Source organism: Cephus cinctus, unplaced genomic scaffold (genome assembly GCF_000341935.2).
Source record: "Cephus cinctus unplaced genomic scaffold, Ccin1 Ccin1_scaffold1227, whole genome shotgun sequence".
NCBI lineage: Eukaryota > Metazoa > Arthropoda > Insecta > Hymenoptera > Cephidae > Cephus > Cephus cinctus.
This window is the reverse complement of record NW_014333683.1, coordinates 5,303-16,867: the sequence shown is the minus strand read 5'-3', so window position 1 is coordinate 16,867 and position 11,565 is coordinate 5,303. Positions and strand designations below refer to the sequence as shown.

The 11,565-nt window shown below is 36.6% G+C and overlaps 1 protein-coding gene across 1 annotated transcript; it reads right to left on the bottom strand.

Moving 5' to 3' along the window:
* Positions 1-5,591: 5,591 nt before the first annotated feature.
* LOC107272676 (dymeclin-like) lies at positions 5,592-10,965 on the bottom strand. The gene is made up of 2 exons (XM_015750064.1): positions 10,573-10,965; positions 5,592-5,698 (listed from the first exon to the last, which is right to left on the bottom strand). The coding sequence occupies exons 1-2, from the start codon at positions 10,753-10,755 to the stop codon at positions 5,678-5,680; spliced, it is 204 nt and encodes a 67-aa protein (XP_015605550.1). The 5' UTR covers positions 10,756-10,965; the 3' UTR covers positions 5,592-5,677.
* Positions 10,966-11,565: the final 600 nt, after the last annotated feature.

Genomic DNA, 11,565 nt, shown 5'->3' with positions numbered 1-11,565 from the left:
AGGATAATTAAAAAGTTACCGGCCGGCGGTCAATGCATAATTACCGACCGTGATAGGCCCCTGGGGGCATGCAACGCCGCTGCTACTGTATTTCGGGCCTTAGGACCAGGTCCGCATGGTGGGAGAGCAACAACATAGGTTGGCGGTGGGGAGAGCCGACCACATAGGCGAGGGGGTGACGCCATAGTGCGGTACGGGGGATCAGAGCGCTGCGCGCTCCATGACTCACAGGGGACAGTGGTGGAGGTTTGTTGTGACGGCCAGAAGTGGTATATAACTACTCATTCTCAATGGTAGTACAAAGTTTCATTTAATTTCGTAACACAACACTTTTTCTACAGAATATTGCACCTGAAGTTAAAGATTAGGATTATCGTTCTTCTACAGTTTCATTTATTTCCGAACAATCTTTTTCTTCCGCGAGCGACGTTAATATCGTGGGTCAGATATAATTACGTTTTTAATTTTTGCATCTTTTCACTATTAATTAATTTAATTTAAAAGATTTTGAGGCGTATAATTAATGCATGTTTTCAGTACAAATTTACGATTGGAACTCTTTCCTTTTGCTTAGAAACTAAAGTCACTACTGAAAAAATCAATATCCGGAAATTACCTACTTTTCTTAACCCACCTAACATCTCGCGATAAGTCACAACTTTGCCACATAATAATTGAGGACTTACTTAATATCTCTTTCAAGTATGTATTATTATATATCCAAATTCTCCGTGTATAAGACTATATGAAATCGATAGTTTCCTTTTACATTTTCTCCCTCGATTAAAAGTGGAAACTTTCATTTTGTGGTCAAATGAAATTGTTTCACTATTTCCACATGAACGACAGAGTATGTATTTTGTGCCACATAAGGGTGGCGAGAATCAAAGGTTGGCATCAGGAAAGCTATGGGACAAATATGCTAATATGAAAAGAAAGATTAAAAGTTATGTGAACAATTCAACATCGAACGAAACGAATCCAGTACTTGAAACTGAGACATTTAATGTATTTTTGAAATTAAAATCAAATCCATTGGAGGATGAAACACAGTGGAAGAAAATGTGGAAAAAACACATGCTTTCTGTTTGAAAAATAAGAATATAGGAGGAGAGGAGACTTTTTACTATCAACAGCTGACGGATTATGCTCTTTTGATATCTGTTCTCTTTCTGTTTTGTATGTCTCCTTCTTTCTGTTATTTGAATTATAGAATTCTCTGGATCCTTTGAGAATAGAATGTTCTAGATCATTATTGATCGAGCGTAGTGGAAAACCCTAGACTAACGACTAGAGGGCATGTAAGTCTTTCTGGACGCGCCCTCTAGTCAGTATAGAACGTTTACGCGAGAAACGCTACTCGTCGCTACAACTTAGTGCGCAGAAGTGATCGACAGTTCGTAGTGCATTCTTAGTGTGACATCTGGTGTTTCCATTTAAAATAGTGACTGTGCTGCACACTCTCTTTTCATTGAAGAAGTTTAACCTAACCTCAATCTATCGAAACTTTATCTCTTTCTCTTATACTCATATCATAGCTGTATCTCTCCAAGCCCTCTCTTGAGCTTTTCCAAGACCGAGTAGGTCTTGTAGGGACTATTCTGGTAACTTCTCTACACTACAAGACTTGTATTGCAATCTCCGCTTATCTCTCAGTTTAATCAGATCTAGAAACCTCTCGTCGTCTTCGTGATCTCTTTGGTAAGTCTCTCCTGACACGACACATCTCATGATACCATCTTCTGCTTCTTCTTCATCGAGCTTACTTCTCATACTATCTGTGTTTCTTGTTTTGCTTAGATCTAGATTAAGTTTCATTTTTGCCGTGATGCTCTTTAACCAGAATGTTTTATAGCTATTACTGTTTTTTAACACTTCCCGAGATAAAGAATTCGATATTGCCGCATATTTCGAAGAATATCCAATTTTGCAAACGCCTCTGGGACCAACCCTGGTATACCACATTAAATGCATTAAATAAGCCAAATTGTTTGTTTATATTTTGTAACGTGGCATCATGCGCTTGGCTTGGGCGCACCACGTTACATTAAAAGATACAACTCGCGGGTCCGCGTCGAAGGGTCGCGCGATCGAGATGGGAGGGGGTTCAGCTGCGGTGGCGGCGGGGCGGATCGGACGGCGAGGCACGAGGGCTAATACCCTACGCCGATGATGCCGCCGACCGCCCGCTTCCCGCTAGCCGTCCGCTGGACACCTGATCGTCCCGATGAGCGACCGGGACGACAAGGTACCGCGGGAGGGGGGTATATTTGTTTTGGTCCACCCGCTAGACGAGGGGGGACGAGGGGGCCAGGAATTCCCGTGAAGCGGGAATTCCTTCGGCTAAATTCGGCAAACCGGCAACAATAGGGATCGGCAATCTTCGGATTGGCCGAATTCAATCTATTTCCGGTAATCGACCAAGTTGCACGTGTCGAAAACAGTACGGACGATTACGGGTGTAGTGCGTTGGATTGCGAATTTTTCTGGTGTTGACGACTCGGCTAGGTTTTTGTGGAACTCTCTGGTGGACGACGCGGCTTAGTGAAACGGACTGGATATTGTTTTGTGAGAGGAAGGGTGGCTGTGTGTGGAGTGAGGAGGTGCAGGACTAACGGAAGGGCGTAAGTGCTAGGATTTTTTCCGGATTAAGCCGCTACACCGGTAAGTACCGCCGAGAGCGGCCCTTCTTACTACACGGGTTTCACTCGGAGAAGGGCCGGGATAGTCGTATTCACGTAGGCGGGGATCGGTGGTCCAGGCGTTCCGGACGCTGACCCGTGAAGATCTCCGCTAGGAAAGAGGTTCGTCCACCGGCTCCACTTTCCTCTACTTTGAATAAATGGATATTAAAACTTCGACCGGCGTTTTCATTGGCGTACCCCGAACTGTTCGAGTTTCGTCGCCCCTATGTTCCTCTCTATCATTTCAGCTAGCTGAGGCTGAGCAGCCGGGAGATCGCGTGGAAGCGGCCATAGGAGGAACGTCGGTGCGTCGTCGGTGCGGAGGAACGTCGGTTTCAGCACGTTGGGAGTGGCCATAAATTATTTGTCGGCTACGCCGTTGGCCGGCGTACGTCACAATTTATAAAAATCATTCACTCAAACCATTATTAACAATTGATTTATTCAAAATTTAATAATCACGAAGTAGGTAGATTTGATGATCAATTTTATTTCGAGATAACATAAGGCTGGACCGAAGTAAATTTTAATTGTATTTATATCTTTCCTCAATAATGCATTGCATACCTCTTATATTATTTTTCACGCATTTTGAAAATTTCGAAAATCACTGTGTATCTGTTTAAATTTATTAATATTACTACTGCATCCTAATTTTTTCTAATTTCCAGTTTCAGATTTACTACGAGTGTATGGATTTGTCTGATTCTACTATATTTGTTAAAAAGTGGTCAGACTTATGTTCTAAAATTATTACACTCGCTAAAAAATCAACTTGTAAGATAATTTTGGAAGTATCAGGTATATTTGTGTCTTTTCCTGAATAGAAAGTAACTCCGAGAAAATTACATTTTTGTTGTTCTTCATTGTATTACTGTTTCTTTAATATAAAGGTCAATTTTCTTTAATTTGTTAGATGGATTTTCTACACAACTCCGAGCACTTCGAATTGTACCATATTTGTTCCAGCCCACTCTCCTAAAACTTGGAGGTAAGGAAAACTGGAAGTCTTCTCTACAGGACCAGTCGGAGGGATTCATTCTGTGGATTAATAAAATGTCAGATCTTGAGAAATGTCTATATGAACGTCGTCAGCGGTTCCATACCTACAGATTGATATGTCAACCTATCGTTATTGCAGTCAATTCAGCTACTCAAGTGGAAATTGCGTATGTTATTGTTAATGAATTCGGAAGCTTCCAGTTCTTGAACTATTCAATATATTTGAAAAAAAAGTACATATTATTTCGATTTAGGTGGTTCTTGAAAATACGAATAAGTTTTCATTATGAAAGTCCAATGCTCATGTTGCCAAAGATACATAGAAGCTAGACACTTTAAAGATCATACGAAGTATAATCACAAAACGAAAGATGTTATATATTGTTGTTTCCATAAGTCATGCCTTCGAAGTTTGGGCGAACTGAAGTCTCTCAGAAACCATATTGTCGAACGACGAAATATTCAGTGAATTACAAGTCAACACGAAGGAACCTTGTCTTCATATTGATATTGCCATTCAGCATAGAACTGATGTATACTTGAAAATTATAAAATGTATGGGCGATTTATTTGTCTTCTTTTAGTTCTAAAAGCGTTCTTAGAAGTACCTGGTAGTTTTTATCAAACTATGAAGTACATGTCCTTTAATGCAGTCTCATGACGACGGTTTTATACATAATATTATTCAAATTTGTGGGGAAAAAAGCATCCGCTGATGATAGTAGACTAATACTCTCACTGTTTCTCTATCAGGATGATTTCGAATCAAATAACGATCTGGGTTCTCACGCTACAATATACAAAGTGTCCGCTCTATATATTTCAGTTCCTTATTTGCCGCCACATTATCGCTCAAGGTTAGACAATCTTTTCCTTTTCCAACTGTCACATTCTGAAGATAGTCAAACTTTTACTAAACAGCAAATCTATTTTAAAGTAATGGATGAATTAAAAACGTTATGAAGTAAAGGCATGAAAATTAATGTTGATGGCCAAAACCATACTGTCTTCTTTAAATTAGCTCTGTTTATTGGTGATAATTTAGGACTAAACGGATTGCTTGTATATTATTATGCCCCAGGATAGGATTCATCGTATAGTTAATCTCCAGACGTAAAGTCAGCATTAGACGAATGCTGACCCTATGCATAAGGCGTTAAGATAAAAGCAATGAGAGACACCTTGTGAGCCACAGCGGTCACTTGCAAAGTTCCTAGCTAAGAGTGAATTCCTGGAGTGTAATTCATAGTTGTGAATAATTAGTATCATTGTGCCTACTCCCATTAGATTTGTGTTACCTTAGTATTTACATTATACCAACTTCAATAAACTACAATAGTTCTCTATATAATTCCAAATCGGTGCAATTATTTATTTGTGATCCTAAAGAACTCATGACGGTATAACAATATGTAGAAAGTTTCTCAGCAACTTGCTTTTGCAAGTTCTGCAAAGTTACTAAGTTAGGGAGTAAAAGTTTATGTTTTTAAAAAAAATGTAAAATGCGTACGTTTCCGAGTATGAATCGGACGCGCAAAAAAAATTGTGTAGTAGCACGGGAATAAACAACGTTCTATCTGCAACTCAGTCACGAGCTTTGATGTCGCCGAAAATTATTCCGTCGACGCAATGCATGATTTATTGGGACGAATATGCAAGTATGACATGTTATTCTTAGAGCAAAACTGTTCTCTTTGGAAAAATTGAATTTTAAACTTCAATATTTTAAGTATCCTTCTAATTGCAATCAACCGGCACCGATAACTTTGGAATGATTAAAATTAAAAAATTTAAGAATGTGAACTTCTGAAGTCGAATGCTTTATACTTTACAGAGGTGTGATATTCAGCGATCTTGTGCCCAAAGGCAATGAGCATTGGGACTTATTCCTCTTGTTACGGCAGATATTATCGCTTGTTTTGCAACAGTTATGTTTAAACGATACGTGTGACTTACTTGAAATTCTAATAGAAGAGCATCACAATTTATTCTTAAAACTTTTTGGGAACCACCTAAAACCAAAATATCATCTTATGGTGCATTATCCCCGAATCATGAAGTTAATAGGGCCATTGCATCACATATGGACAATGCGTTATAAGGCAAATCATCGTTTGTTGAAACAAAGTGCGGCAATAAGTTGTAATCGCAGAAACATGTGCTATACAATCGCACTGAAGAATCAACTTCGTTTTAGTCATATATTAAATAACCATAATGTTTTTAAAGATTCTATAGTCTTTCGAAACGGAAATGATAAAGTGTTAATAGCACCTTCTATCGCTCGAACGTATATATTGAATGGTCTCATACAAATAAAATATGTCACTGTTGAGAATGTAAAATACCAAGTAGGAATAACTATAGTAATAGGACTCGACGAATTTCCTCTATTTGGGAACATTCAGAATATGTTTCGAAAAAAATATTGCAACGTTAATTTGCGAGAAGATTTTTCTTTCATTATTAGAGAATATAATACTTTAGGGCAAAACGACCATATTCAAGCATATCAAATAAAAGAAACTCATATATTTAGGTTCAAAAAATTAAATACTTTGCCCCGTTATAGGCCCCGCAATGTCCATATAATTGTAAGGCAAAGAAGTACAAAATAACATAATACAGGGTGGTCCACGTAACTCACACCTATTATAACTTTTAAACGATGCATCCTACAGAAAAATTTTGTATATGAAATTTGTACGGTTTTAAAAGATGCTTTATGTGCTGCATATCTTTTTTTATTGTGGTGGAGGCGTTTCGGAGATTTCAAGGCCAACATCGTTTTTTTTTAATGGAATGCTATATTTTTTATACCAAATTGTGAAAGTACGCAGAATTGTGAATAAAAAAGTACTGACCTTTATCAACCGTAAACCTAATAACTAACGAGTAATTTCACATGCACGAGTGTCATGCATGCTTCACGAATACGGTGCTTCATATTCTCAGGTATTGTCGGTGGTTCATGATACACCGTATCCTTTAATTTGCCCCACAAAAAAATAGTCTAAAGGAGTAAGGTCCGGTGAGCGTGGAGGCACAGAAATTGTCCACCACGACCAATCCATCGATTGGGAAATTTTCTATCCAGCATTTGCCTAACATTACGTGCGTAATGTGCAGGGATCCATCATGTTGGTACCAGATTTTTGTACGAACATTTAACTCTACATTTTCTAATAATGTTGGTAAAGTTTCATTTAGTAAATACGTATATTTTTGTCCCGTTAGTCGACCATCAATAAAATATGGTCAAATCAATCTCTAGCTTGATATTACGCGAAGACAGTTTTCAAGAAACAAAGTGAAATTACTCGTTAGTTATTAGGTTTACGGTTGATAAAGGTCAGTACTTTTTTATTCACAATTCTCCGTACTTTCACAATTTGGTATAAAAAATATAGCATTCCATTTAAAAAAACGACGTTGACCTTGAAATCTCCGAAACGCCTCCACCACAATAAAAAAAGATATGCAGCACATAATGCATCTTTTAAAACCATACAAATTTTATATACAAAAATTTTCTGTAGGATGCATCGTTTAAAAGTTATAATAGGTGTGCAAGTTCCGTGGACCACCCTGTATAACATTCATGAATAAGAGTGCAGATTCGTAGAAGATTTCACTAACTGTAATATTTAAAACAGCATTATTTCTTTTCTACATTCATCATAAAATCTTAGAAAATGCAAATGTAATGTGTTTAAATACATCTTCGTAACATATAAAACACATTTCTAATTTGCTTATCTTCCTCCCTTTTAAATTTTTTTCTCAGGCATATTATTTATATAAAAATTTATATAAGAATTTGTTTATCACATAAAATACGGAATTATTCCAAAGTACAATAAAGTCGTATGTCACATTAGGGGATGTTAAATCGCCTTTACACAGAATTGCAAATAGTATACATAGCATCATAGATAAGAGTATGGTATACGTATTTATCCCCAAAAAAAACACTTACGTGTAAAAAACTACCCCAAGTACAGGAGTGCTGTGTATTCCTTTAATAAAAAGTATTGATATCAGATTATTGAGGCCAAGTACATAAGTCACTACATGTTTGCCTATTATATGATCTAGTATTGGCCCATCATTTTAATTGTATTTCCAAAATTTCCTATGACGTTTTCACTACTCCTTTACATTTATTTTTAATAAAATTCTTAGATATGTCTGGTTATATTAATACAGTGGTATTTATTCAAAAATACAAACACCCTTCTACACACCAAGAAGTTTTTCTTAGCAACCTCCAAAAACAAAACACATGAATCAGAAACGCATACCAGTCAATGAACACAGCAATGATGAATCACCCGAAAAATATTGTTCTAATAGGATCTATGTGCAAAAATCATTCAGAGACGATAAACATTGTCCTTTGTTTCTTATACAGGGTTAGTCAGTAGAAACGCACCAGCAGAAGTTGGCCGCAAGTGGCCGACACGGCAGTGTGGCCCTATCAAAAAATGACATGTGTCTGTGAACAATTTCCATAAGCCCTTGTTTTATATTCTGAATTAGAAAAAAAATTAAATTAGTACGATGGGAGTCCCAAGTGCATTTTCATGCAATAAATGTAAAACTGTTCGATTTGAAATACTCTCTGTCCAGAATATCTTTTCCCCATTCTCTCAAAGAAAACTAAGTTATTGTCAGGGTTAACTATGCATATTCTTAATTTGTCATAATATAAATACGCTGGCAGACAGTATGTTTATTTTTAATAAAATTCTTAGATATGTCTGGTTATATTAATACAGTGGTATTTATTCAAAAATACAAACACCCTTCTACACACCAAGAAGTTTTTCTTAGCAACCTCCAAAAACAAAACACATGAATCAGAAACGCATACCAGTCAATGAACACAGCAATGATGAATCACCCGAAAAATATTGTTCTAATAGGATCTATGTGCAAAAATCATTCAGAGACGATAAACATTGTCCTTTGTTTCTTATACAGGGTTAGTCAGTAGAAACGCACCAGCAGAAGTTGGCCGCAAGTGGCCGACACGGCAGTGTGGCCTCCTCAAAAAATTACATCTGACTGCGACCGATTTCCATAAGCCCAAACTGACAGTTTGCATAGCAACAAGGTTATTGAAATATTTCAATAGTTAGGTTACTGAAATAATTAATTAATATTGTAATGACAAAATATAATATCAGAAGCAGAATTGCAGTTGTGATCATTACTTGAAAATATCGGCCTCCTCAAAAAATTACATCTGACTGCGACCGATTTCCATAAGCCCAAACTGACAGTTTGCATAGCAACAAGGTTATTGAAATATTTCAATAGTTAGGTTACTGAAATAATTAATTAATATTGTAATGACAAAATGTAATATCAGTTAGGATTTATTTTCACAACAGATTGCAATTAAAATAATGTAAAGTTTAAAATATTCACAATTTCGATATTTTCAAGTAATGATCACAACTGCAATTCTGCTTCTGATATTATATTTTGTCATTACAATATTAATTAATTATTTCAGTAACCTAACTATTGAAATATTTCAATAACCTTGTTGCTATGCAAACTGTCAGTTTGGGCTTATGGAAATCGGTCGCAGTCAGATGTAATTTTTTGAGGAGGCCACACTGCCGTGTCGGCCACTTGCGGCCAACTTCTGCTGGTGCGTTTCTACTGACTAACCCTGTATAAGAAACAAAGGACAATGTTTATCGTCTCTGAATGATTTTTGCACATAGATCCTATTAGAACAATATTTTTCGGGTGATTCATCATTGCTGTGTTCATTGACTGGTATGCGTTTCTGATTCATGTGTTTTGTTTTTGGAGGTTGCTAAGAAAAACTTCTTGGTGTGTAGAAGGGTGTTTGTATTTTTGAATAAATACCACTGTATTAATATAACCAGACATATCTAAGAATTTTATTAAAAATAAACATACTGTCTGCCAGCGTATTTATATTATGACAAATTAAGAATATGCATAGTTAACCCTGACAATAACTTAGTTTTCTTTGAGAGAATGGGGAAAAGATATTCTGGACAGAGAGTATTTCAAATCGAACAGTTTTACATTTATTGCATGAAAATGCACTTGGGACTCCCATCGTACTAATTTAATTTTTTTTCTAATTCAGAATATAAAACAAGGGTGTGGCGCCATTCGTCTAGACCGCCGATTCAGTTCTTTACGTGCATCATATTCGTATTATATTACTTAATATTTCTATAAAATATACTCGTATAAAAAGGATCTATCCTATCTAGATTAGGCCTTCATGCGCTCCGAACACCGCCTGTTGTGAAAATATCAAACTAATCCTGCCGTCGAAGTAAGCTTTACATTTCTCGCAGCCACGGTAGAAAAGTGCTCCCACCGGGTTTATTACTATACAGTTTTTCAGATATTGCGCTTATCATGAATAATCTTGTATATACCAATAGTGGTATAAGAATATTTCTTAGTATATTTCTATGCGTTTGAACTAATTATAGTAATAACCCTCTTTATACGATCCTGATTTACGTAGTTTCGTTATATCATATATTTTTTTTCAAAGCAACACTAACTGCGTTTCTTGTCTGTCCACGTACGTATTATCTTCATAGAATCTGGTTCATTTTTATATTTATGAAAGTTTATACATAATTTTATATAACGACTGATATTTTCTTTATTGGTCCATTGAACTGATTTTATCGTTGAATAAATAAATAGCTACACAATATTACTTTCATTTATGTTTCATTGAATTTTCAAACAACTTTCTATTTTACCCCGTTATATAGTATGCTATTTTCATATAACGCGAAATTAGTAGGGGGCTCGTCTATCGCATAAATCGGGGCATTACTGTAGTTAATAATAAAGTAATCTGACTTACTCTTAATCTATCATAGGGCCATTGAGTTGCACCTTGTTGAATTGTTGCAAGAACCTGGCTCACGCCTATCTGAGATTGATCACGCTGTTCTAATTTGTGGGAAAAAAAGTTGATCACCTGTTGAACAGAAGCTATGTTATCCTTTGAGCAAATCTTATTAAATATTTGATACTTTAATGACATTTTAAGATTTATACAGAGTGTAAGACTCTTATGAGCTGTTTTCTCTGAAACTATTATAATTGCTTGTTATCAAGAGACTCGGTCGAGTCTCGCGCCAAGTACAGGCAACCGGCTGTACAGGGTACAGCTCGCCGAGACTCTTCACTTGAGTCAACTCTTATACCTGTGTTTGGAACAAAATATCTTATTAACCGCTATACATGAGAAAAAGCTATTAGCTCCGTAGTTTCCTGTGTCCAGGTGTTGGATGTGGAAGTCCAGGGTGTCTCGGTATTCCGCTTCGTAGTTTCCTGCATCTAGGTGCCAGACGTGGAAGTCCAGGGTGTCCAAGTGTTGCGCTGTGTAGTTTCTTGTATCTAAGTATCGGACCTAGAAGTCTAGAGTGTTCAGAAAAACGCGCAACGAGCGACGCTTTGGCGCTTCGCTCAAACAATAGTATCCTCTCTGTTGTTCGCACGGCCTGAGGTACGTAAATAATCCAGCACACTTTCCTCTCTTACGTTTACCACACGGCTTCAACAAGCTGGACACCATTAACGACGCTTATATGCACTGAAGATTACATTTTCTTTAAAAATTTGTATATATCTTTATGCATTTCTAAAAAAAAGGGACTTACAAATTATATTTTTATATATTTTTCTGATTAGCGACATCATAATGCATTTACATTTTATATCTGTGAAAATATAGATTTCAGTGCTTAGAGCTTCTACGTCCCGTTAAACAACAAAAACTTGTGATATCCCCTAATAAACACTTACGTGTAAAAAACTACGCCAAGTACAGGAGTGCTGTGTATTCCTCTAA